The 27973-nt window shown below is 51.7% G+C and overlaps 1 protein-coding gene across 6 annotated transcripts in view; it reads right to left on the bottom strand.

Annotated features, from left to right (window-relative positions):
• The window catches only part of Hdac4 (histone deacetylase 4), a 228194-nt gene that overhangs the window by 51807 nt on the left and 148414 nt on the right, over nt 1-27973 (bottom strand). For all 6 annotated transcript variants that reach the window (XM_090355164.1, XM_090355165.1, XM_090355167.1 and 3 more), the window contains exons 5-7: nt 21031-21181; nt 10071-10191; nt 6126-6247 (exon numbers count right to left, since the gene is read on the bottom strand). In XM_090355164.1, the coding sequence (XP_090211290.1) occupies nt 6126-6247; nt 10071-10191; nt 21031-21181 (394 nt within the window). The remainder of the gene's footprint in view (nt 1-6125; nt 6248-10070; nt 10192-21030; nt 21182-27973) is intronic.

Below are 27973 nucleotides of genomic sequence, written 5' to 3' on the forward strand. Positions count from 1 at the left end.
TCCCTGTGGCTTGCCGAAGGCAGGGCTGCAGGTTCATGCCAGGCTGAGGTGTGAGCACCTAGGCAACGACCTAAACCCACTCGGCTTGTGTGCCTCTGCTTCCCAGAATGCACGGATGTCAGTCACGTGGCGCAGGCTACAGTCCACGGGAAGAAAAAGCTGGGCTCAGGGCCATGTGGTGTCACTCCTCCTCTGGAGCCAGGGGTGCCTGTTAAAAACTGTCCATACAATCAAACCTTCATGGTTTCTGCTTCTAAGAGCTGCAACCAGGCCCAGCAGGACAGCAGGGTGTGCCAGCATGAGGGAAGGAAGCAGAGGGGGGACCCAGCCTCAATCGCCCCCCTCTGCTGAGGGGGCCGGGGGCTCTGGAGCAGATGGGAGCACTGTCGGTGCAGGGGCCTTAGTGTGGGGGAGTCTCAGGGGCAATGGGGGAAGTCTGAGGGGTAGTGTGGGGGAGTCTCAGGTAGTGCGGAGGAGTCTCAGGGGTAGTATGGGGGAGTCTCAGGGGTAGTGTGGAGTCTCAGGGGTAGTGTGTGGAGTCTCAGGGGTAGTGTGGAGGAGTCTCAGGGGTAGTGTGGAGGAGTCTCAGGGGTAGTGTGGAGTCTCAGGGGTTGTGTGGAGTCTCAGGGGTAGTGTGGAGTCTCAGGGGTAGTGTGGAGTCTCAGGGGTTGTGTGGAGTCTCAGGGGTAGTGTGGAGTCTCAGGGGTAGTGTGGAGTCTCAGGGGTAGTGTGGAGGAGTCTCAGGGGTAGTGTGGAGTCTCAGGGGTAGTGTGGAGGAGTCTCAGGGGTAGTTTGTGGAGTCTCAGGGGTAGTATGGGGGAGTCTCAGGGGTAGTGTGGAGTCTCAGGGGTAATGGGGGGAGTCTCAGGGGTAGTGTGGAGTCTCAGGGGTAGTGTGGAGTGTCAGGGGTAGTGTGGAGGAGTCTCAGAGGTAGTGTGTGGAGTCTCAGGGGTAGTGTGGAGTGTCAGGGGTAGTGTGTGGAGTCTCAGGGGTAGTGTGGAGTCTCAGGGGTAGTGTGGAGTCTCAGGGGTAGTGTGGGGGAGTCTCAGGGGTAGTGTGGAGTCTCAGGGGTAGTGTGGAGGAGTCTCAGGGGTAGTGTGGAGTCTCAGGGGTAGTTTGTGGAGTCTCAGGGGTAGTGTGGAGTCTCAGGGGTAGTGTGGAGGAGTCTCAGGGCTAGTGTGGGGGAGTCTCAGGGGTAGTGTGGAGTCTCAGGGGTAGTGTGGAGGAGTCTCAGGGGTAGTGTGGAGTCTCAGGGGTAGTTTGTGGAGTCTCAGGGGTAGTGTGGAGTGTCAGGGGTAGTGTGGAGTCTCAGGGGTAGTGTGGGGGAGTCTCAGGGGTAGTGTGGAGGAGTCTCAGGGGTAGTGTGGAGTCTCAGGGGTAGTGTGGGGGAGTCTCAGGGGTAGTGTGGAGTCTCAGGGGTAGTGTGGAGGAGTCTCAGGGGTAGTGTGGAGTCTCAGGGGTAGTTTGTGGAGTCTCAGGGGTAGTGTAGAGTCTCAGGGGTAGTGTGGAGGAGTCTCAGGGCTAGTGTGGGGGAGTCTCAGGGGTAGTGTAGAGTCTCAGGGGTAGTGTGGAGGAGTCTCAGGGGTAGTGTGGAGTCTCAGGGGTAGTTTGTGGAGTCTCAGGGGTAGTGTGGGGGAGTCTCAGGGGTAGTGTGGAGGAGTCTCAGGGGTAGTGTGGAGTCTCAGGGGTAGTGTGGAGTCTCAGGGGTAGTGTGGAGGAGTCTCAGGGGTAGTGTGGAGTCTCAGGGGTAGTGTGTGGAGTCTCAGGGGTAGTGTGGAGTCTCAGGGGTAGTGTGGGGGAGTCTCAGGGGTAGTGTGGAGTCTCAGGGGTAGTGTGTGGAGTCTCAGGGGTAGTGTGGAGTCTCAGGGGTAGTGTGGGGGAGTCTCAGGGGTAGTGTGGAGTCTCAGGGGTAGTGTGGGGGAGTCTCAGGGGTAGTGTGGAGTCTCAGGGGTAGTGTGGAGTCTCAGGGGTAGTGTGTGGAGTCTCAGGGGTAGTGTGGCAGAGTCTCAGGGGTAGTGTGGAGTCTCAGGGGTAGTGTGGAGTCTCAGGGGTAGTGTGGAGGAGTCTCAGGGGTAGTGTGGAGTCTCAGGGGTAGTTTGTGGAGTCTCAGGGGTAGTGTGGAGTCTCAGGGGTAGTGTGGAGGAGTCTCAGGGCTAGTGTGGGGGAGTCTCAGGGGTAGTGTGGAGTCTCAGGGGTAGTGTGGAGGAGTCTCAGGGGTAGTGTGGAGTCTCAGGGGTAGTTTGTGGAGTCTCAGGGGTAGTGTGGAGTGTCAGGGGTAGTGTGGAGTCTCAGGGGTAGTGTGGGGGAGTCTCAGGGGTAGTGTGGAGGAGTCTCAGGGGTAGTGTGGAGTCTCAGGGGTAGTGTGGAGTCTCAGGGGTAGTGTGGAGGAGTCTCAGGGGTAGTGTGGAGTCTCAGGGGTAGTGTGTGGAGTCTCAGGGGTAGTGTGGAGTCTCAGGGGTAGTGTGGGGGAGTCTCAGGGGTAGTGTGGAGTCTCAGGGGTAGTGTGTGGAGTCTCAGGGGTAGTGTGGAGTCTCAGGGGTAGTGTGGGGGAGTCTCAGGGGTAGTGTGGAGTCTCAGGGGTAGTGTGGAGTCTCAGGGGTAGTGTGGAGTCTCAGGGGTAGTGTGGAGTCTCAGGGGTAGTGTGGCAGAGTCTCAGGGGTAGTGTGGAGTCTCAGGGGTAGTGTGGAGTCTCAGGGGTAGTGTGGGGAAGTCTCAGGGGTAGTGTGGAGTCTCAGGGGTAGTGTGGAGTCTCAGGGGTAGTGTGGGGGAGTCTCAGGGGTAGTGTGGAGGAGTCTCAGGGGTAGTGTGGAGTCTCAGGGGTAGTGTGGGGGAGTCTCAGGGGTAGTGTGGAGTCTCAGGGGTAGTGTGGAGTCTCAGGGGTAGTGTGGAGGAGTCTCAGGGGTAGTGTGGAGGAGTCTCAGGGGTAGTGTGGAGTCTCAGGGGTAGTGTGGAGTCTCAGGGGTAGTGTGGAGTCTCAGGGGTAGTGTGGAGGAGTCTCAGGGGTAGTGTGGGGGAGTCTCAGGGGTAGTGTGGAGTCTCAGGGGTAGTGTGGGGGAGTCTCAGGGGTAGTGTGGAGTCTCAGGGGTAGTGTGGAGTCTCAGGGGTAGTGTGGGGGAGTCTCAGGGGTAGTGTGGAGTCTCAGGGGTAGTGTGGAGGAGTCTCAGAGGTAGTGTGTGGAGTCTCAGGGGTAGTGTGGAGTCTCAGAGGTAGTGTGGCAGAGTCTCAGGGGTAGTGTGGAGGAGTCTCAGGGGTAGTGTGGAGTCTCAGGGGTAGTGTGGGGGAGTCTTAGGGGTAGTGTGGAGGAGTCTCAGGGGTAGTGTGGGGGAGTCTCAGGGGTAGTGTGGAGGAGTCTCAGGGGTAGTGTGGAGTCTCAGGGGTAGTGTGGAGGAGTCTCAGGGGTAGTGTGGAGGAGTCTCAGGGGTAGTGTGGGGGAGTCTCAGGGGTAGTGTGGAGGAGTCTCAGGGGTAGTGTGGAGTCTCAGGGGTAGTGTGGGGGAGTCTCAGGGGTAGTGTGGAGTCTCAGGGGTAGTGTGGAGTCTCAGGGGTAGTGTGGGGGAGTCTCAGGGGTAGTGTGGAGGAGTCTCAGGGGTAGTGTGGAGTCTCAGGGGTAGTGTGGGGGAGTCTCAGGGGTAGTGTGGAGTCTCAGGGGTAGTGTGGAGGAGTCTCAGAGGTAGTGTGTGGAGTCTCAGGGGTAGTGTGGAGTCTCAGAGGTAGTGTGGCAGAGTCTCAGGGGTAGTGTGGAGTCTCAGGGGTAGTGTGGAGTCTCAGGGGTTGTGTGGAGTCTCAGGGGTAGTGTGGAGTCTCAGGGGTAGTGTGGAGTCTCAGGGGTAGTGTGGAGTCTCAGGGGTAGTGTGGAGGAGTCTCAGGGGTAGTGTGGAGTCTCAGGGGTAGTGTGGGGGAGTCTCAGGGGTAGTGTGGAGTCTCAGGGGTAGTGTGGGGGAGTCTCAGGGGTAGTGTGGAGTCTCAGGGGTAGTGTGGAGGAGTCTCAGAGGTAGTGTGTGGAGTCTCAGGGGTAGTGTGGAGTCTCAGAGGTAGTGTGGCAGAGTCTCAGGGGTAGTGTGGAGTCTCAGGGGTAGTGTGGGGGAGTCTCAGGGGTAGTGTGGAGGAGTCTCAGGGGTAGTGTGGAGTCTCAGGGGTAGTGTGGAGGAGTCTCAGGGGTAGTGTGTGGAGTCTCAGGGGTAGTGTGGAGTCTCAGGGGTAGTGTGGGGGAGTCTCAGGGGTAGTGTGGAGTCTCAGGGGTAGTGTGGGGGAGTCTCAGGGGTAGTGTGGAGTCTCAGGGGTAGTGTGGAGTCTCAGGGGTAGTGTGGAGTCTCAGGGGTAGTGTGTGGAGTCTCAGGGGTAGTGTGGAGTCTCAGGGGTAGTGTGGGGGAGTCTCAGGGGTAGTGTGGAGTCTCAGGGGTAGTGTGGGGGAGTCTCAGGGGTAGTGTGGAGTCTCAGGGGTAGTGTGGAGTCTCAGGGGTAGTGTGGAGTCTCAGGGGTAGTGTGGCAGAGTCTCAGGGGTAGTGTGGAGTCTCAGGGGTAGTGTGGAGTCTCAGGGGTAGTGTGGGGGAGTCTCAGGGGTAGTGTGGAGTCTCAGGGGTAGTGTGTGGAGTCTCAGGGGTAGTGTGGAGTCTCAGGGGTAGTGTGGAGTCTCAGGGGTAGTGTGGGGGAGTCTCAGGGGTAGTGTGTGGAGTCTCAGGGGTAGTGTGGAGTCTCAGGGGTAGTGTGGGGGAGTCTCAGGGGTAGTGTGGAGTCTCAGGGGTAGTGTGGGGGAGTCTCAGGGGTAGTGTGGAGTCTCAGGGGTAGTGTGTGGAGTCTCAGGGATAGTGGGGGAGTCTCAGGGGTAGTGGGGGGAGTCTCAGGGGTATCTGCACAGGGATGCTCTTCAGGAGAGCCAATTGTCCTTCACACCATCACGCTCTCAGCCCTCCACATGGTTCTGCCCCACTGTTCTGGACTCCACGTGACTAGAGAATGGCATGCCTGGCATGGTCACTCTACTGTACGTATCTCAAATGTGAGCTGAGTTCCACAAAGCCCAGCTAAAATGTGCCTCCCACTCTCCGTTCTGGGCTCCAGTCCCGTGTCTGGGACATGTTCCACTGGCTGACATGGCAGTGGGCGGCAGATGTCTGCTTCGTTACAGGTAAGCGCCATCTTCCCCACACGGTCTCAGGACTGCCTTGGCGCGTTTATACTGAGAGCTGCCAGGAGTTTTAGATCTCTCCCTCATCTTCCCAGGCAGACCCACGCCAGAGGGCGTGTCCCAGGAGGCCATGTGGTTCAGGAGAGCACCTGCAGCACCACAGCGGAAGAGTCTCAGGCTCTCTGGACTGTCTTCCAGAAGCCCTGCCTTCCTGTCAGCAGAGCCTCACGGGCCCTTCTCCACATCACCCCAAGAAAGCACCAGTCCTGAGGACTATGCTGGCACTTTCCTAACTTCCAGAATGCCTCAGCCCCCTTCTCCCTCTCTTCACAGCAGGCTTGCTACATGTAGCAGTGGCCACTGGGGTGCAGCCAGATGCCACTGCTGCCCACAGCCGGAGGTCAAGCAGTCCTCGAGGGGCACTGGGACCGCTGCTGCCCACAGGCGGAGGTCAAGCAGTCCTCGAGGGGCACTGGGACCGCTGCTGCCCACAGCCAGGGGTCAGGCAGTCCTCGAGGGGCACTGCGACCGCTGCTACCCACAGCCGGAGGTCAGGCAGTCCTCGAGGTCACTCTGATCACTGCTGCCCACAACCAGGGGTCAGGCAGTCCTCGAGGGGCACTGTGACCACTGCTGCCCACAGCCAGGGGTCAGGCAGTCCTCGAGGCCACTCTGACCACTGCTGCCCACAGCCAGGACCAAGATGGGAGGCGCACATCTCTGACTATAGCAACGTGTTGGCAGGAGCTGCCAGACCCTGCTGGCCAAGCTCTTCTGGGGGAACAGAGTAGGGCTTGTCACCCCATGAAGATGAAAAAGAATGTCCAGGAAGAGTCTAAACCTTAGAAAGCTGGGGTACATTGCTTAGAGAGCATTTCAAAATGATGGTCTATTGCAAAGAGCCCAGGATCTAAGCCCCTGAGAAGCCCTCGCTGAGCTGGGCACGCCTTGGGGCTCAGTGCAAGTTCGGGTGTCCACGTGCCAGAGGACCCGGAACTGACCTGTTTTCCTAAGAGGGAAGTCGTCTTTGGCGTCGTACATGCCCAGGACTGGGTGGTTGTAGGAAGCCGACACGCCACTCTGGGGCGGCGAGCTCTGGTCCAGGGAGCTGTGCTGTGTCTTCCTGGAGAAAGACAAAGGCAGACGTCAGTACGTCTAGGGAGCCCTAGACCTGTACGCAGTCACAGGACGCCCCTTCCTTTGTAACTTCAGAGCCCTTTTCAGGGCTCTCGCCCCAGGGGTGAGCTGAGAGTAGTAAACCAAAACATGCCAACATGTGAGCAAATGGGGCTGGAAGCCTTCTTTGCCTTGCTCAACCTGGCTGCCAGTCCCTGCTCACCTGGCCTGAGGTTCCCATGCCCGCCTGTCCTCGACCTGCAGAGTGGCTACCAGCTCGCCTGTCATCAAGGTGCAGGGCAGAAGGCGGTGGTGGCTCAGGCTGCCGGATGGGTCAGGACGGAGAGTGAGCAGGTCCTGGTGACAGGGGGCTCCCTCTACCTGCCTAAGCACAGAACCCCAAGGACGTCTCCTTCAGAAGAAAATGCTCATCCCTCTGCTCTCGCTACAAGAAATGGGCCTCATGGTCTCCTTTCCAGACAGCTCGGCAGTGGCCAGCCTGTGTCCCGGTCACTGCTCCATGCAGAGCATCTCCTCAGGCATGGCCAGACACCTGGAGGAGGCCTCAGAACTGAGGGGTGGGAGGGGCAGCGGGGGGAGGGAGGAGCCGTGCTGAGTGCAAGTATGACTCTGCCGAGTGTAAGACAGTCTGCAGGTCTTGACGCTGCATAATCTGCTTAATGACTAAGAACGAGTTTGCCAAATAAAAAACCAGTTTTTATTTGGACTCTGATTACTTGCATACGTACTATCTGATATCCACGCATCTGGAGTTACTGAATGAAGAGCGGGGAGCTCTTGAATGTGCACAGGTGTACAGTTAAATACTTGAAAGCACACAGTACAAAGAATGTGCTGAGTGGAATTTCAGAGACCGATCCAGGTACCCTCCTTGCTTCTGTGACACCAACTCCTCCAATACCAAGTCCTACAACTCTCACACCTGCACACACGAACGGCCCAAGCCCCAGCTACACCTGCTCACCCCGATGGCAGGACCTACTGAGTCACTCCCTCCACCTACATGATTCCTGCCTTACTGTCATTTTCCAGGTTCCAATCTTTCATTTCCAGCCTGGTGACAGAGACACAGGAGCTGGGAGGAGAAGCTGGGGTGCAGGTGCAGAGAAGCAGGGCTCCTGGGGAGGCCGAGCAGATTCATACCTCTAAAAGGTGCCAGGGACCGGTCAGCAATGCCGCTGAGATGGACACACGGGGCCTGCTTGACCATTTGCCGGCTCTTTGGCGGTCATGAGCTCAAGAGTGGGCTTTGCATGTGGACAAGCTTTATCCTGGGTAAATACTAGGCGGTGCATGCTGGTCATAAGGGAGGTGTGAGCACCCACTCATCTAAAAACACTGCCACTCTTTCCCAAAGGGGTGATGCTACTGAAGCCCCCACCTGCCCACTGCAGCTTAGTGGGCCTGGGCAGCTGTCCCACTGGAATGCCACTCTGGACACACCTGATGCCACCTGGGCCTGTGGACATGCAGCCTTCACCTCTGTCACGGACCTGTTCACGCCTTTTACCTGTTTGGATGGGCTGCCTGTTTTTAAATATTACCTCTATAGGTGTGTATATATACATACACACACACACACACACAGAGATATATATGCATTTAGAATTTCCTTCTAGTCTCCTGCTTGCCTCATTTTCTCAAAGATGCCTTTCAGAAATCAGAAGTCTTTCAGGTGAAGTGTTTTAGGTTCAGAGTTGATGGTTTGTTCTGATGATCTGAAGTCTTTGCTAGTCCCCTCCACCGGCTGCCCAGTGTGTCCTGGTGTTTCCTTCTGTAAGTTTGGTTGTTCAGATGGCATGCTGTGCCCATGAGCACAGCTCTTCCCTAGCGCAGTGGGTATTGCCAGTGGTAAAACAAACAAGCCACCAAACCTGATGAAACACATTTGTCACGTAGTGGGGCGAGGTCCTGGAAGCTACACTCCCGTCAATCATTGTGGTGGTGTGTCCCCTCAGCTCCCTCCAGAGAGCACTGCCCCTAGGCTTTCAAACCAGGGCCCACAGTGCCCTGCTCACCAGGCAGTTCCAGTGAAGCGCATGCCCCCAGCCCTCCCCCAGCACTGCTCCTGAGAAGTGTTTCCCTCTCCTCTGCAACCTCAGCTCCCTCTGTCCCATATCCTTATACTCTAGGAAGGTCCTTCTGCCACTGCCTGGCCACACTGTCCCCCAATCCCACACAGCCTCTGCTCCTGCAAGCCCTCCTGCCTGTGCCATGCTTCTGCAGTGGCCCCACCTGCCCACCCAGGTGTGGCTTCCCACACCACTGGGTAGCCACCCTTCAGTTCTCCATTGGGGCCAGCCACAACCTGTAATTCACACTTCCCTCCGCGGTGCTGCCCCAGGCCCCACAGCTTCATGCAGCAGCTCCCCAGCACAGCTTGTAACATCACTCCCCAAAAGTCCTCCTCTGACAGGAGGGGCCTTATGTTCCCCCCAGGCTGGCAATAACCCAGGACTGCCTCTCCTCCCCTCCCCTTAATCCCACAGGCTCTCCTCTCCATCCCTAGGTTCTTCCATCTCTCCCAGGCCCTGACTTGCCTTGCCTGACCCAAATGGAGCCCTGTCTTTACTACTGTCTTCTATTTCATCTTCCTGGAGACCCCCACCTTTGCAGTGGGCACGGACACCAGAACCACACCACAGCACGCAGCTCTGGTGCACGGCGTCCCGCCCCAGTGTACAGCATCTGGTGTTTTCCCACTGACACCACTGTCCTCTCCGCCGTCACCTGTTGCCCCTTCTCTGAGAGCTTTCATGTCATCTGTTGAGCTATATAAGCACCACCAGCTTTTGGGCCAACTTCTAATGTATGAGCTAGAAGGCAATCCCTTAAGGGACAAAGGGACACCATTTTCATTGGAGGGCCTTGCAGGCTGTGTCCTGATAGCTGAGGTTGTCAATGTGTGACATGTCCTGGGACCGGGTGTCCTGTATAAACTGCTGTTCCTTTTTAGACTGCAGCATAGCTACAGTCAGATCACTGAGCACAATTATTTGTTCGATATTTTTTTTTTTTTTTTTTTTTGCCACTCCTGGGCTTGAGCTCAGGGCCTGAGCACTGTCCTTGGGTTTTCTCAAGGCTAGAGCTCTACCACTTGAGCCTCAATACCACTTCCGGCTTTTTTTCTATGTATGTGGTACCAAGGAATCCACCCTGGGTCTTCATACTAGGCAAGCACTCTACCACTAGGCCAAACTCCAGACCCCAACCATTCTTGTTTTCATTTTTTTATTATTTTTTTTTGCCAGCCCTGGGCTTGAGCTCAGGGCCTGAGCACCGTCCTTGGACTTTCTCAAGGCTAGAGCTCCACCACTTGAGCCTCAGCACCACTTCTGGCTTTTTTCTGTGTATGTGGTACCCAGGAATCAAACCCAGATCTTCGTGCATGCTAGGCAAGCGCTCTACCACTAGGCCGAACTCCTGGCCCTGCTTTTTGGGGACAGGGTTTCATAGCCCCGAGTGTTCCTATTCTTGGTTCCTAGTGTTGGTAGGAATCTACCCAGCTGTGTAGCCGCTGGAGTCTGTAGACCACTCTTCCAGCAACTGTGTATTCTGGATGGTAGCCGGAAGTTACCTCACTGTGGCCGCCTCTCACACAAGGCCCTGGGAAGGAGGCCTCCCTCTCCATATCTGTTCCCACCTGCTCTTAGCACAAACAATGGCCCCTCATGTAGTCAGCTCTCAGGACAAAATAATAGCAAACACACCCGTCCCGAGGCGGTGAAGAACCAGGTCCACTTGTCTCTGTATGTGGAGCTGGGCATGCTGCATCCCAGAGAGGAGCCTGATGGGGCTCCCACACTTACCCATACCAGTAGCGGGGGTCGCTGGAGATGCAGTGGTTCAGGTTCCGGTGGGCGAGGGCCTTCTTCTTGTTGAGGACAAACTCCTGTAGCTTCATCTTCACCTCCGTGCTGGCCACGGCACCTGGCAGCAAGAGCGGAACAGGACAGCATGGGGTGGGCGGGGCAGGCAGCAGGGTCTCTGGGGCATCGCTGGAGCTGGATGCGGGGACAGGTCTTCTCACCAGGTATTGCACACTACCATCGACTGAAATCACATGTAGCCACGGGAAAGCTTTCTAAGGTCACCTCTGAGGGAGTTTGAATATGGATAAAGGTCCCAACGCTCTCTATTCCATAAGAAGCAGGCTCTAGAAAGTTCTTTCCACAAGCATGGAGACAGGCCTGCTGCCAAGGCCTACACACCACACAGCACGTGGCTTTCTCACCACAAGAAGGAGTGCTGCCCCTGGCACATGGAGCCACCCTGACAGGAAGCAGATTAAGCCACGTGGATTAGGAGAACTTGTATGCTCTAGGCTTTTCTTCTGGTGGGGTGATGTGTTCAAAGCAGAAAGAAAGGACAAGCAGATGCAGGGAATGCCCTCAACTCAACACACGCAGGCCTCCAGCGCTAGTGCGCATTCCACAGACCCGCGCTCACCCTCGGGTTAGCGGAGCCATCCTTCAGTGGGGGACTTCCTGAGGGTTTCCCTGGTAGCGTATGGAACTCAGAGAGCACTGTGAATGGGTCAAACTAGGCCATGTGGTGAGTGGACCACATTTCCATGCAAAAGCACTCCTGCCCGAAGGCTTTGCCCTCAGAAGCTGTGCTGCAGTGGACATTCGCGAGCAAGGTCCAAGGTGCTCAGCCTTACTTGCAAAGGAGAGATTAGCGAAATGTCTTCATTTCACCAACTTAACTTGAGCCCTGAGACGTCTCTTTGCCTTGTCCCCATTCACAGGCACCAGGGCAGAAGCGCCACTTCCCCACATTCAGAACCAGCACTGGCAACTTGGTAAGGACCAGGGCGGGTCCTGAGGACCCTTCTCCCTGGGAGCCGGGCGGGATGTGTGCTGGTGGTGACCATCCACTTGAGTCGTGTGCTATGTCATCACTGCTGCTGAAGCCAGTCCAGCCTTCTTAACCTATACATGAACGCTATGAGCAACTGTTGTTGGTGGAGGGCATAGCGGAGGTCAGGCAAGACCAAACCTAACAGTTATCCGCCTTAGTGTCTTGCTTCCTTTTTTTTTGATGGGGTGAGGTGGGATGGGGTGGGGGAGGACGGTGGGTCCTGCATGGGGCTTGGACTTTGGGCCTGGGTGCCGTCCCTGAGCTCTTCAGCTCAAGGCTACTGCCCTGGCCCCTGAGCCACAGCACCACTTCTGGTGTGTAACTGGAGATAAGAGTCTCACGGACTCTTGTGCCTGGGCTGGCTCCTCAGATCTCAGCCTCCTGAGTAGCTAGGATTACAGCCATGAGCCACCGGCACTTCTTTTTAAGGTTCAGCTATTCTGACTTGCCTCTACAAAGCATGCTCTGGCTAGTCCCTTGTTACATTTACCACTTCTTTGAAGCTTTGCAAATGCATCTTCCTTTCAAGCATTTGATAATCCCTCTGAATGCCTAGCGTGAGGAGACCTTGGGTTTAATCTCTTCCACCACAGAAGTTCATGTAAGTTCACTTTCACTGTTCTGGTCTTGGGTTTTCCTTTATGCTACCATTACTTTCATGGTTCACTCTGATGGACCTAGAGCATATGAGACTGGATATTTTTTAGAAATGGTTAATATCGCTAGAGAAATAGCTTCTTTTGCCAACTTTGTCACAGACTCAGGGCATGTGCCATTATCACATCTGGTTTGATGCTTGTTGGTTACCTGCCCTTAGGAGATCTGCAGCAGGTGGTATAGACAAGTGCCATCCAGCCACATGCCTCTTAGAGCACAGGCTAGGGCATGTTCCAGGTGGGCCATGGAGCTCTGGGAAAGCTCGCTAGGCTGACCAAGCTGACCGGGGAGGAGGTCGGGAGGGTCTAGCATGAAGAACAACATTTTGTTCTTGGACTCCACCATAAGGCAAAGAAGAAGATGGTTCTCTCTACCCCCCTCCCCTTTGCTGGTACACATGCATCCTTCCTCAAATTTCTGCACTTAAAGGGAGTTCTAGGGGGAAAAAAATACACGTGCAATAAATGAGCAGCAAAGTTCTCTAATTTTTCATGCTGGACATCATTATTCCACTGGACAGATTTTTATGGGGCTCTTAGGTGGAACCATCATGGTTGCAGCCAACAGGTGTAAGGAATCAATAAAACCAACCATGCTGCCCCCATACCAGGAGGGGAGGAGGAGTCTGAGCACACTCGCAAAGCTGGGCAGGAAGAGAGGAGGAAGAATGGTGGCGAGGATGGGCTGACAGACGGGGCAGACGGTGAGGCTGCCATCACCACACGGGCCTCAGAGAAACCTGGCCCCTGGGCTCCCGGACAGGGGACGAACCTCTCACTGACGCTCAGCCTCTGCCTAAGATTTGCTCCTTTTCCTTACTCCTCACTTGCCTGTGAGGGAGATAGGACTTCATAAGTAGTGTAAAGAAGTTATTCTCACGGCCAGGCGTTCAATCTTTACATTCCCACCTTTCCAATCATCTATCTATCTATCTATCCATCCATCCATCCATCCATCCTCTTACCCACCACCCACCAACCAACTTATTACAAAGCTAGGGATGGAACCACAGAGCCATACTTCCCAGCCCATGAACCGTTTTAAAATACATTAATGGCTTTCCTCAAGTACCCGCACCTTATCTCACCAGGGATGTGCTTGCAAGCAAAGCACACAGAAGAGTACACTGTGCTATAACCCTGTCAGAGGCAGACTTCCTCGTCCTGGACTTAGGCTGTTGACGGTCTAGCTTAGATTCCCAAGTGTGTTTAAACAACCATCTGATTTATCACAGAGAGGGTGTTCCTGCTACTGCCATAACTCAGAAGAATTTACTGTTCCATCAAACTCATTTAATTTCTCTGGTATTAAAATAAATACCAAATAAAAGAAATGAGTGGTAAATAAAAGAAAACTGTAGAATTATCCAAAAATCAATGTTCTGTACTATAAATATTTACAAATATTAACAAAATTTGTCAAATATTTAGTAAGTTCTTTTAAAACTAAATCCCAAAAAACAAACCAACAGATGTGTTACAATGGGTTTTCGAAAACTTGAAAACAGAGATACTTTGCATTTCTCGATATGCATCTGCCCCCACAACGTGCTTTGATTTGGCACAAACAAGTCCCCTTCTGGGTGAGGTATCCTGAACCCACGGATATAAGAGTCCAAGTGGAACCCCCACTGCGGTCTGTCAGCCTGCCTTCTGACCACAAGACCACACTCTGAGGGCTTGCCAAAGACCCAACTGGACACAGTTTATTATTAATCATAAAACCTGGCCACCCAAATCCGCAAAGTGAAAACCAAAGCTGAAGAGCAGCAGAGAACATTCCAGAGCCTGAACAAGGGTAGATGGGGTGCCCTGCACAGCACAGAAATGGTCTTGACTCATAACAGAGCCAAAATGTTTTCTCAAGTCAAAGCTTTTCATATTCTGAGTCTGAAGATGGTATTTTTATTGGAAGAATCGGCTAAAGTATGAGAAAGTAATTTAGTCTGAGCTCCTTTCAACTATCAGAAAAACTGTTATTTGCCAGTTAGTTGTGGCACAGATTGACTAGCTGATATTTAAAATATGAGCTGCAATCCTTTGATAAACAACCTCTCTTTTCCCTACTCCAAAGAAAAATAAACAAGTAGGACACATGCTGAGCCCAAAGCGAACCACAGAGGAGGAAAAGGAGGGGGGCTCATGGTGAGTCCAGCCTGGGCCAGCACACCTGTGACCTTGGCTCCTGGACACTTTAAACTGTGTGCATTACACACCACAGGACCATCCTGCCCAAGGTGGCACAAGGTCAAAGCTCCAGGAAGCCTCCTAAGAGAGGGAGGTGAATAGAAGGCAGCCCACGTGGGCCCTGGGGCCAGAAGGGAGCCTCCTCACACAAGCAAGGGACTGTCCTCTTAGCTCCATTGTGTAGGGCCCAGGTAGCCTTCCTTGCCACCTCCAAAGACTGTTAGTAAGGAGCACAGCAAGTCTGTTACTTTAACAGTAATGTGCTAGTTATTAATGATTGTGAAAGTACTAACTGTATAAAAAATATTACCAAAAATGTAAGCAGGGCACTGGAGACTAGTTACTCTGAAGGCTGAGGTTCGAAGCCAGTCCATGCAGGAAAGTTCCTGAGATCTTATTTACAATTAACTGCCAAAAAGCTGGAAGTGGAACTGTGGCTCAAGTGGTAGAGTGCCAGCTTTCAGCAAACAGGCTAAAAGGGACAGTACCCAGGTCCTGAGTTCAAGCTTTAGTATTGGTACACAAAAAAGTATTATTAAAAATTTATAAGTATCAAAATAGATCAGTAAATTGAAAATTATGTGAGTTTATTACTTATATATTCTTTAAAATATATTTACTCAAAGCAGCAAAACAATTCAAATGTACTAAGCAATATGGCATGTTAAACTATGTAATTCAGAGTTAGTTTGGTATAACAACCTTGACATTAAAAACAAAGCTCACTGAATTTACTTGACAGTTGGCAAACATGAGCGGTACCCACTCAGTGGCGCTAGTAAGTGGGCGGCTCCCAGTTCAAACCCCAGTGTGGCCCAACACTACAGAATCAAAACGTCTAACATCTCTGCTCAGCTCCAAGAACGAAATGCATCGAATGCAGCCATCCCGGCACACACCATGCAGCAGGGACGACCACACAAGCCACAGGGCCTTGGTAAACCCCTGAGCAAGGCGGAGGGGCCCCATGGAGAGTTGTAAAAGCCAGCCACATGAGAGCTCTGAAGGAGGAGTCAGACCACTTTTCAGGTGAGGTGAGGACACAGGAGAGGCTGCTCTGGAGCAGGGCGCGGGGAGCCAGATTCAAGAGCCAGGAATCCTAACGAGACAAGACAAAGTAACCTGGACTCCAGACACCCATACACAGTGAGACCAGAAGAGGACAGTCTCAGGGGAAAAAGACCAGATTATAGTGCCCAAGCACACCTTCAAAAGTACATAAAATAACAAACAGTGAAAAGTACCCCAAAGATAAGGCAACAAGGAACCTCATAATGTGTCCTGTCGTTTTTACACGACTGCACTTTCTACCTCATACATGGTGTAAACATGTGCACACCTGAAGGAAGGTGGGAGGAGGGCACAGAATCAGCAGAAGGTGGGTAAAAATGTACAGCAACAGGGCCCATTAGTTACACCAGACATGGATGAAAGTGAACTAAGCAACTCAAGGGCAGTGAGGGAAGGGAGAAAATGGGAGAGAGAGACGGAACAGCTGACCTTAAGTAACAGGAAAGAAAGGTACCTATCACTTTGTCAGGAAGAAATAATTTTCTCATTAATGCTCGAAGAGTTAAACTTCCTATGTAAAACTTGAGGTCTCTGTATTTTGTGTTAATCATGAGCTTTTTTAATTAAAGAATTTATTAACTTCGATTTTTATAGCATATTTCAAATGTCATGTTTAATAAACAAGTATTCAAGAAGGGAATCGCTATATCCAACCACTGGCACTTAGATTTTAGAACATAATGAAAATTAGGTTGAGGGTTTGTAGGTCATAGATAAATATTAATCTATGTAATAAAACATTATGTCGATAGAGTCATCAATTTTTATGTCTATGTAGTTGTGCTTATATTTCCAATATCATGTCCACAGCATTGGGTACGCAAATATTGAGTCCTTGCTCAATCATAAGCTTTTAAAATCAGAATGATTCTTATCAGTGTGAATGTAAACATGATTATGTATGTAATTACTCAATCTCAATTGAAAAAAAAAAGAACCAGGAATCCAAGTAGGAAAAATTAAAGCAAAACACAAAGAACAAAAATAAAACCTACATGGTCAATTACATCAAAAACAAACTTCACAAAACCAAAAATAAAGAGGAAAAAGTGGGATGGGGCAGCACTGGGGTTAAACTCAGGGCCTTGCTACCACTTGCCTGACTTCCCAACTGTTTTTCTTTGTTTGGGGTAGATAGGAACTCACATTTATGCCTCTACTGGCTTGTGCCCAGGACTTCCTAATGGATGCCTCCTGTTAGCCAAGATAACAGGAGCATTCTTAGCACACTCAGCTCACAAAGTTTTGCCTGGTTTGGTCTTGAACTGTAATCTTTTCAATTTCTGCCTCTAGAGCATCTAGGATTGAAGGTGTGAGCCATAGTGCCCAGCTGAGAAAATCTTAAAAGGAAAAAAAAAAGACTCTCTGAATAAGGAAAAGTAAGACTGGTAGCTTATTTTCAAAGATAAACACCTAAAGTCAGAGGAAAAGGAAATGGTATCTGTAGAGTGCTGGCTGATATAAACCTAGAAGACTACATCCAACAAAAATAACCCTTAAAAACTGATGTGAGATCACATGTGATACAACAATTTATTATACTTGGCAATGGAAGAAAAACTAAGGGGGACGTTTAGACCTGGAGAAATGAATCCTAAGTGGGAGAGGCAATCTAAGTCAGCTGTAATTATGTCAGGCAGTAACAATGCCCTGTGAAGCACAAGTCAAGATAGCTCACAATCCAGTTATAGTATTTCAAGATTCTTACACTGTCTTGGAATAGGCAAAAATATTAATTCAGATTAGATTCCGGTAGTGTGTAGTGTAAATCAGGAGAGGAATGACAGAGAGGTGGTTAAGTACCACTAAGTGAGTAGAGAAAAGGAAAACAGTATCAGTTAAAAAAGTCTAGAGGGCTAGTGGTAAAATGCCTGCCTAACATGCACCAAGACCCAGATTTGATTCCTTGGTACTACATGCATAGAAAAAAGCCAGAAGTGGTGGTGTGGCTCAAGTGGTAGAGAAAGCCCAAGGACAGTGTTCAGGCCCTGAATTTAAGGCCCAGGACCGGCAAAAAAAAAAAAAAAAAAAAAGTCTAGAGCAAGAAAGTAGATTTGAACACTTGGGATATGTAGCGTTCATATAGTATAAGACCAGATGACATTAATATTAAATGTCAAAAAGTATTTATCCCTGCCAGGGACTAAAGAAAGAGGACTAATGCTCAGCTCAGTTTAGGACAAGAATATTAAAACACTCAAACCCGATAAGGGCTACAAGAAGGAAAATGCATGCCGGGCAATCTCTCTCCTGATCATATGCAAACAGAAGACACACTAGCTCATCAAAGCTTGCAATACTTTATTAATAAAGCTAACAAATTTTGATCAATTTGAGAGAAGTCAGTCAAAAACTGCGTTAGAATGTCTATTCAAATGAATCTATATTTATAATATAGCAGAAAAATCCTGTGATCATCTCACACTGAAACCCACAGCAAGCTGCAATGGAAGGGAGTTCTCCAAAATCTGATAAGGAGGACCGTCACAAATGAAGCCCCTCCAGAAAACATGGCACTTAACAACAGCAAATGGGGAGACAAACCAAGAGGCCTGCTATCACCACGGTAACCCAATGCTAGTGAAATCCTAGCCGTCCAACATAAGGAAGCAAGAAGAAGATAGACAGTAATTCAACTGACTGGGAGAGGCCTGTCAGTATTTACGGATGACAGGAATCTATATGTTGAATACCAAGATCAATTCATTGATAATTAGAGTATGTGAGTTCTGCAAGTAAGTGTAATTGACAATTTCCAACCTGGGAGTTCTCTAAGATCTGAAGAGTATCTACATCTCCATATGCGTATCAAACATCAATAAAAAAGATTTTTAAAGCAATTTCAAATAACAGACCCTACAAGAAGCTTTAAGTATACACATCTTATGCTATGGGGCAGATGGAGATTAAAATGCAAAAAAAAAAACCAAAACAAAAACCCACAACTTGTTAAAATTTTTTGGAAAGATGGCTAGCCCGTTCCAGCATTTACAGGTAATTTAAAGATATTTTATGGGTACCATACCTCTTGACTGATGCCCCCCCTTTCATCATTCCCCCAATCCAGCCCCTCCCCTCAATTTTCCAGTTTCCCAGACTCTGCACTGAAGTTATGGCTGCCCCCCCCCCGGCCCCTGGCCTCTCTTCAGTAGTCCACCATGTCACCGTGACCCCCTGCGGGGGCACCACTGGGCACAACGTGCCCACTAGAAGGGACACACTCTTCAGCGCCATTGGCCACTGGTGGGCAAAAGAAAAAAAGAGGGGACCTCTTGGTCATGTCCTGCAGTGATGACAAGGCCAGGCTGGCTCACCTACTGGATCTAGAACTGTGGGCTGAGCCCACATGGAAGACTGGTAGACTTCACCTCCCACCTCAGGAGCCACATCCACATCTAGCAGCGGAGCCTGCAGGGGTCCTGCTTCTCTGCTTCTACACCTGTCTGCAGCCTGACAGGCCTCTCCCCCAACCCCCCTTCAGAGGTACCCTGGGTCAGAAGGACCGTCCCGAAGCCTCATTCTGCCTTGTCCAACGTGAGTCCAGGCAGGCCCTTTAGCGGTAAAAAACCATCTCAGAGAGTGAGTCCAGCATCAGCAATGTCTCCACTGTGCACCCCAGCTCAGTGGCGAGGCCGACGCTCCCTCTGTGTGGAAGTCTGTTCTCGGTGTCCGGCTTATGGAAAGTAGGCTTTCGCTGGGTAAACCAGCAACAATTTGGTTGCATCTGGCAGGTCACTGGATACGCCAACCAGCTACGCCTACCTCCATTTAGTCAAACAAGAACGAATCTAGGCGCTACCGAGAAGATCTTCTCAGCTGTGAGTTAACTGGAGACTGACTAGTTAAAGACATCTAGGTGGCCTTTACTTTGCCAGTTGTAAGGCCTTCAGCAGGGTGGAAGCTTCCCCAGGTAAAGGAATCCTAGTGTAGACCGTAGCCCACACCAACTTATGAGAGGCCTATCCACCTGAAGGCCTGCAGTCCGTTTCAGTGCCTGACCATGGGATGGTTGACCACTGAGGTTTCCATCCAAAGACCTGTCCATTTGAAAGCCTAGCCATTAGAAGGCTCGTTCATCTGAAGGCCCCATCATTCTCCAGGCCTGTCCACCCTGTCCTCTGACGGCATGACACCTCAAGACCTGACTAACTGAAAGCCAACTTGCCTGAAGGCCTATCCACAAGAAGGCACATCCTCCTACAGCCTGTCCACCTGAAGGCCTAACCACTTTCCAGGTGGTTACCTGAAAGCCCAGGCATGACACACGAAGGCCCATCCATCCAAAGGCCAGACCACCGGAAGGCCCTGGACTCAGCTGGTCAGCCCCACAACTGCTGTAACTTAAGAGTAACTATTCCCCTGTGGCTTTGTGGGCTCCTGTGTCAGAACCATGCTCTGTAACAGCAGTAGTTAGCTACACATGAGCGGTGGCAGGCCACAGGGGTGCAGTCGTACTGCAGGACTTAGAACACATCTGGGGGGGGGGCATGAGGAAAATGGGAGCGAGAGTCACCAGTAGATGCCACATGGCCTTCTAGTGACAAATGACATCACACCCATTCTGGACACACACGGGTGAGAGACCTCAGAGATGTGTTTTGTTAGGTGATTCCATTAACATAAAGATAAAATAAAAACACATTTTAGTGATACAAATGTAAAAACTTGGAACCAAGGAGCCAATCCAGGGAAGCTGGGTAGAGGAGGGGCTGGGACCAGGCTGAGTCCATGAAAATTTCACAGGGAACCCAAGCTTACCCTTTTTCTTTAAACTGCCATGTAGATATTACTTGATTCTGTTTTAGGTTTTTATAAGCCTAATGTATATTTTATAAATTGTCCTTTATATACGTAAAGGGTAAGATTTCAAAAAGCTTTAAGAAGTATTGGAAGTATTTTTACTGAGTACTACTCAGGTTGTGGTCAGTCAGGTGTGTGGTGGACGCTGGCGAGCTGCACAGAACTGGGAGGCCACATCCATGTGCATGGTCCTGTCTGTCCCAGGCACAGGGCAGAGGACTTCCACTGTGCAGCCTGTTTGGAGGCTCTGCGTGGAAGGAGGTCCAGGGTCCAGCTGTGCTGCTGCACCCTCTGCAGACCGAGGAAAGGGTCAGGAGCCTAGCCCCACTCCCTACCTCAGAGGGACGGTGGCAGAGTTCTGCCTCACTGGCTCCCTAGGGAAAGGCACAGGAAGGCCACAGAGCAAGTTCAACAGAGCCCGAGGGCAAGAGCTCCCTCACCTCTGGAGACAGGTCCTGTATGTCACTTAAAACACACCCTGGCAAACCTAGGACAGATGCACAATGGTTTCACCAGATGCACCTCAGAAAGCTCTTCGTGCTGAGCACGGTCCTCAAGAGCCTAGCACAAGGGACCTTTTCTGTGAGACAGGTCTCTCAGCCTTTTAAAGGGAGAAATAACAAACAGAATGGCCTCCTGGACAGCATCAAGTTCAGACATTCTTTAGAAGGTCTGGCCATCACAGAAACAGCCACACAGCACCTGCGGACGCAGTGTGAGCAGACGCTGGCTGGAGGCGGCCGTCCGGGTCCACCACAGGCTCACACCTGCTTTGAAGGCACTTAGAAAATACTCATGAAGACAGCGACTTTGAAAGCGTACAGCAGACTTGGCACTGGGCATGCTTTATGGCTTCTAATCTTCCCTAAGTCCACAAGGAATACTCCACAGTCTGAAGTGGTAAAATCAAAACCAAAGTCACGTGACGCCCCTTGTATTATTTATTGGTAGTGTAGCTCCTTCCAATGCCCCAGGTGACAAAACCAGGGGTGCTAGATCAACTCCCAGGCTGTCAGGGTGAGGGACTCTAATGTACCCCCGCCAAGGTGATGGGTCTTCTCTGCAGAGCTGCTTCAGGGGGCCCCGACAGAAGGGGACTGGAGGACAGCCACCACGAGGCCCTCGGCCCTAGCCAACTCTCCCACCACGACCCCGCCCTCCCTCCCTCTCCCTGCCCCGGCCCCACACTCACTCTCTTTGCCCTTCTCTTTGTTCTTGAGCTGCTGCAGCTTCTGTTCCCGGTGCTGCTTCTCCAGCTCCTGCTCCTGGCGGTGCCGCTCCAGCTTCCGCTGGTGCTCCAGCAGCTCCTGCTGGTGCTTCATGGCCAGCATCTCCTGCTGCTGCTACAGGGGGAGAAGGCCACTCGTCAGAGCCTTGGACCCACAACACCAAGCAGCCAACCAACCTGCCATCCACCCTGGGACCCCTGTGTCTGCAGGACCCTGGTGCCTAGCTGAAGTAGCCACAGAGAAGGCGGAGCTGCCGTGGCTACAGGACGCAGGCAGCCTCTGCCCTTTGCGGGGAAGATGGATGTGGGCACCACTAAATCACTGCAACCTTGAAAGGACACCCAGCCCTTGTGAGAGTGTCCCAGTCTGGATAGTGAATACTTCCTTGAGTGGAACACAGCTGCCGGAAGCCCGGGCAGCTCCGTTCAGAGCTCCTCCACTTGGTGAGGACGCACATGTCCCAGGGCCTGCCCAGGAGCACGCGTGAGCTTCACCCACACCGGCCAGACGACACAGCCATTGGCGCGGCATGCAAGCACATAGGCTCCTACCTTGAACAAGCAAATTTCATGGACCAGTGTTGGCATAGAGGCATATGGGGGCTCAGAAGTCAGTGCTACATTCTGGTGGGTTGGTTTTTTTTTTTGCCACTCCTGAGCACTATCCTTGGGTTTTCCCGAGACTAAAGCTCTACCACTTGAGCTACCACACCATTGCCAGATTTTTCTGTGTATGTGGTACGTGCTCACTACACGTTAAGCAAGCACTCTACCACTAGGCCAAACTCCCCTCTCCTACATTCAGTTTTTGGTGTGTGGGTTTTTTTTTTTTTTTGGTGGGTCATGGATCTTAAACTCTGGGCCTGGGTGCTGTCCTTGAGCTCTTCAGCTCAAGGCTACCACCCTACCCCTTGAGCCACAGTGCCACTTCTGGTTTTCTAGTGGTTAATTGGAAATAAGAGTCTCACAGTCTTCAGTGCCCAGGCTGGCTTTGAATCGCAATCCTCAGGATTATAGGCGTGAGCCACCGCATCCAGCCCCTACATTCAGTTTTAAAACAGGAAAATCTACTATGTGGTAACAAAGGTGACATGGTTGAGGTTGCTAAGGAGCCCTGGGGGGGGGGTGCCATCTGCCCTGCGGAGGGAGGGCCCCCTGGGAGGGAGGGGGGATCCCAGCTGCCAAACACTGGACTCACACATGCCTAAAACTGACTACGTGCAGAGTGAGAACTCGGGGCTCAAAACATGACATGTTTGATGCCACAAAACTTTAAGTTACCCGTGTAATAAAGAAAATTAAAACACAAAACATAAAAAACAGTATTTGTTATTAAATAAGCAGATAAAACTACATATAAAGTCATGAATTAGGATGTAGGCTATTAAGAAAAGCAGGCAAAAAAGAACAGGGAAAATGCACACCCATCCAACTACTGTGTTGGAAAAGGGGTGAAAGGATGGCCCCCCGGGGGCTCCATTTCCAGCCTACACATGGCTTCCTGGGGATGTCAGTCAGCGGGGGAGCACAGCCCAGGCTCTCCACCCAGCCCAGCGCACACTGCGCCCTGTGTGGATCTGGAAGCACACTGTGGCCGCCTTCCAGGCCTTGATCCCTTGTAGAAAGGGCAGGTTGGCAGGGAGCCATGACAAGATACGGGTGGCCATGTGGCCCATAGGACTTCCTATGGAGCAAAATCTAATCTGCGATCAACCTCCCACCGTGTGTGCTCTGTGCAAGGGAGAGGTGGACTGACCTGCCCTTGCAGCCACTCAGACCGCCACACTGCTCGAAACAGGGAGGCAGTAGTGAGGACAACCAAAACAAACTGCAGGGACTTTGCAGAGGGCTCTGCACTGAGCTGCGTCCTTCCTGTGACACAAGAGGAAACCAAGGCACAGGTGCATTCAGCCTCCCGTGAGCGAGAGTCTGCCCAGGCCAGCTGGCTCTGGAACACAGCTCAGGGCATGTGGATGAACAAGGGAGACGAGGGGGGGGGCAGTCAACAGCTGGCCCACCTGTGTGAGCATGTGCACTGCCCGTGTCTGCAGGAAGGCTCCAACTGCGAGCACCACGCCCCTGGCTGGCCTCTGGCAGGCCCGGACAAAGCAGTGCATCCCAGGACATCTCTTCAATTTTGATGGGCGATTTTCCCTACAGGCCTGAGTGAACTTGGGAGATGTGTAATTTTATCATGTAAACTCTGTCCCTCTATCCCACAATGGAAGACTGCTGCTAGTCAGTCAAACAACTTTTACCACAACAGAAAAAAAAAAAAATCCAGAATAAAGAAAACCAACAGGACACCCACCATGGCCATGCAGACCCCCCTCGGGGACGACCCAGGGCAACCCCGGGTCCCACTCTCTACAGATGGCTTGGTGCTGAGGCACCTCCACCTGGGCTATGTCCACTCACCTACGAGCTGGCCCTTTTGGGCTATTTCTGTGGAGTAGACTGAGGTCAGAGCTCCCACAAGACTCAATGGAAGCGCAGGGAAAGCACCTCGGGCTCTGGCCACACCTGGCCAGTCACAGCCGAGACCACACGACAAGGATTACTAGGCCGTGTGAGGCAACTGGCATTTGAGACAGTCCCCGTTCACCAGGCAAGGGGTTCAGGCAGGGCTCCTCCCCCACAAAAATAAGCCCCATCACAAGCACGTCCTCCCAGAGCCTCCATGGAGGCAGGAGTCATTTCCGGTGGGGAGCACATGGACAGTGCTGTAACAGGCTGCAGGCAGTCCCACAGGCTGGACTTTGCATCCCAAGCAGGGATGCCCAGTCAGGCCCCATGGGCGGGGGCCGCCACGAGTGCACCGACTGCAGAGGTAACAGGTCCAACAACAGTTCGGGCAGGCGGGAGAAGCCAGCTGGCTGTCTGGGCTACACACGCCATGCTTATCTGTGTGTATCCCACCGTGGGTGGTTCCTAGAGAGGAGACAACAACAACAGAAATACCCTACATTCCAAAATCCAACTTGAGACGCTTCTCTGGAGACTGCAGGATGGAAAGAAGCAAGCGGCTTCCACCCCTTGCACTGAGCAGAAGAGACTGCCAAAAACTGGACCGTAGCAGGGTGACGGTGACAACAAGAATGGCTGTAGCACACAGCCGGGCCCGGAGCCCCAGTGGGCCCAACCTCTCACAGAGGCCCCTTGGACTTGGCTGGCGTCTCTGCAGCTCCATTTAGCAACAGGGCTGTCCAGTAGTGCTGTGAAGACTAAATGAGGGAGTCAGCGTAAACACTGAAGATCTGAGATCAGTTCTGCAACTGCATTCTAGAACCTTTACTATCAGTTTTACTCTGGAAAGATATCACCCAAAGGAATTTCTTTCTGCCCCCTAATACTGGGGATAGAACTCAAAGATTCAGAGACTACGTAAGCACTCTGTCGGTGAGCTTAACCTCACAGCTCCTTCTTAGAAACACTAAAGCCACCCTCAGATCAGGACACAGCCATTCAGTGGACCCCAGGGAAGGCACAGCTGGATAAGACAGGAGGCCACACCCATCATGTTTCTAGTCCTTGCCTTGGCAGTGCTTGCTTCTCCTCGGCCTAAAGATGAGTCCAAGGGCTCTCGGCCCTTTGAAACACTTTGTGCCTGCTCTAGAAGTTCACTAACAATTTGAAAACAGAGGTATCTTCCTACTTTTTAAAAGGAAAATCAAATTACAGCCCTATGACCAAATGGTAAGTCCATGGAGATATACTATGTCTGGGTTTAGTTTAAGAGGCTGATCCCAGCTATACTGAGGAAACCACCCTCTTACGGACGACTGTGCAACATCCAGGAGTACACCGGGTGTGCCAAAACAGACACCTGTGCGCATTTGCAGCCGCGTGCCAGAACAGACATGTGTATGTGTACAATTCTAGCAGGCATCGCCAGGCCATCTGCATCAGGTTGAATCCACCTGCACTGCTCCCCTTCAAGAAGGCATCATTGAGAGGGCTTTGTGCTGTTTTTCAACTTAGAAGAAACAAACATACACGTGCAGGTACATGTGTGTACATACATGCATGCATGCTTACATGCATACACACACACATACACACTACTGAAACGTATATTTGGAAGGGGCATACTGAGATTCGAATGCAGGGCCTTTTGCTAACTAGGCAGGTGATCTAACTTAAGCCATACTCAAGCTCGTTTTGTTCTGGTTAATTGTGAGAGGGTCTCACTTTTTTCTGGGTGGGCTTGCACTGTGATCTCCTATGTACACTTCCCACATCCAGGATTTTCCTTGGAGATGAAGTCTTGCACGCCTTTCTGTCCAGACTATCCTGGAATCATAACCCTCCCAAGCAGCTAACATCACAGATGCGTGACACGACCACAAGCTAGTGGTTGAGAGCACGTCTGCCAACTTCTACTGTGGCTGGCCTTAAACCACGGTCCTCCAGATCCTTCCCTGAGCAGCGAAGAATATAGGTGCAAGCCACCAGTTTATGGCACAATGGCATCTTAAATTAAGTTTCCTCTCCTCTTCATCACCAGCCCCCAAACTCTCACTGGTACACCTGTGGGGCCCCTACCCCAGCTTAGGAGCCGCCTGACAGAATCACAATCTCCAGGATCAGCGTCAGAGCTAGAGCCCAGAGGGGAAGGGGTCTTTCAGGAAGTATTACAGAGATGACAAATAGCTACACAGACCTGAAATTCAAGGACACAGAGCTCCAAAAACAGATGGAGGAGTGTTAATGGAATGTGGTCATAGTGACTCAGGCTCCCCCCCCCCCCCCCCTCGGGTCAACAGGGAGGCCCGTTCTCATCACGGGTGGGATGCCATGCGGATCTCAGTTCTGAGGCCAGGGCAGGAAGAACAAAGCAGACTCTGCATCTCAGTGCAGAGATGGCAGGCCCAAGTCACAATCTGAAGGTGACTCTCAGTGCTCTGAGCTCTACAAGACGAGATGGGCTATGTTTAACTCACACATTCCACCTGCCTTCCCTAAGGCCTCCCCGGTCATCCCTCCAGGCAAACTCTATAGAACCCTGAGGGAAGGCCCATAAGCAGGTGTCATAGAGGTAGAGAGCCCAGCCCATCTGGGCAGAGCTTCGAGGTCAGCCAAAACTCACAGCTGCACTGAGTACCAGGCCATACCACGTGCAATGCCAGGGGTATTCTATTCTGTGGGAAGAGGAGTGCTGAGGAATGAGCTTTCCCAGAAGACGTCAGAACACTAATGCCCACTGACATAGAACTATAGCCCAATGATTTATTAAGAAAACAAAAGAGAAACACCCAGAAAGAACAGATTCTATTATTCTTACCAGATTTTAACATCAGTTACTTTAAATCCACAGCCAAGCTTTGAATCAGAGTAGATCCTAAAATTGAGCTTCTTTGACTCCAACTAGAGAATTTAATACATATATATTGAATAAAATAAAAAATAAATTAGGGGAAGGGAGTTTGGCCTAGTGGTAGAGTGCTTGCCTAGCATGCATGAAGACCCGGGTTCGATTCCTTGGTATCACATATATAGAAAAAAAGCCAGAAATAGTGCTGAGGCTCAAGTGGTAGAGCTCTAGCCTTGAGAAAGTCCAAGGACAGTGCTCAGGCCCTCAGCTCAAGCCCAGGATTGGCAATAAATAAATAAATACATAAATAAATAAATAAATAAATAAATATTAGAAGAAAAGCTTGCATGTCTACGGAGAGAACTTGGGGATGGGTGCTCACCCATTGCCCAGGGGGACAACAGAGGTGGCACGGCTGACCTGAACTAGAACTCCTGCCAGCCATTCATGACACCCTTTCAGTCACACAGATTTGGGTAAGGATTGTCACAGTGTTGTTCAGACGCCAGCCTCCCTGAATCCACTTACAAGTCATGTCCTCTGGACCCTTCAAGGGCTCTGCTTCTCACACACAGACACACCTGCCTTTGAGTTCAGCATCTGTATGATGGGGCCAGATGTGCCTAGAAGAGTTCCGAGAGACCTTTCAAGGGCTTTGTCACACACACACACACACACACACACACACACACGCACGCACGCACGCACGCACGCACGCACGCACCTGTATCCTGATATTGGTGGGCATCCCACAACATGGCACTTCTTTCCAAAGTCAAGGGTGTTTTCCTGATTACTAATGGCAGCAAACATGAAAACTCCCCCGTGTTCCATGACTTCTAGGTTAATCACACAATTGCCTCCCCCATCTTTCTTACATTAACTGGGCCCAACAAAGTAGCCAGCAGACTCCTGACTTTCGCCACCACTCAGGAGTGATTCTTACCCCTCCCTGGACAAACTCATCTGTGACCTGTGTCCATTCCACAAAGGGCACGTCTGTCCCCGTTCTCTTTGATTTCCCAGTAGCAGAGCCCCACACAGGTGAGACACTGCACCTCACATACCTCAGTGCAGGGGCCAAGGAGGAGGATGCACTTTGCCCCACTGTGGATGAAGCCACAAGGTGCGGGCTGGCTGGGGTGGGGAATGGTGCCTGTAGCGCCTTCCTCTGGGCATGGGTCCATACCCACGCTCCACGTCCTGTGATGGATGCCCCTGCTGAGATGTGTCTGCTAGTAACTCATCCAGACTTCTGCCTCAGGGACGCTGCTAACTCTGAAAATGGGCAGCAGGGTGCAGTCTCCATAGCAGCTGTGGTCACCGTCCTGGGTCCCCACAGCCTCCCTCTCACAGCGGGCCTGTGCCTGGCTGTTTTTCCTGTATTACACAGGCAGACATCTGGTGCACTCTTGAAGGACGCAGGACAGTAGGGAAGCAGGCGCCCTGCAGCGCTAAGTCCATGCGCACTGGGCATGGGCCTGAACGTCTGACACAGCACCCACAACTCTCACAATAGGCTGCTTTCTACCTTTCACAAAACGCTCAGGAGCTCTCTCGGCATTATCCACTAGGCACGGGGCAGTCCAATTC

The sequence above is a fragment of the Megascapheus bottae genome, chromosome 21 (assembly GCF_031878675.1).
Source record: "Megascapheus bottae isolate mThoBot1 chromosome 21, mThoBot2.hap1, whole genome shotgun sequence".
NCBI lineage: Eukaryota > Metazoa > Chordata > Mammalia > Rodentia > Geomyidae > Megascapheus > Megascapheus bottae.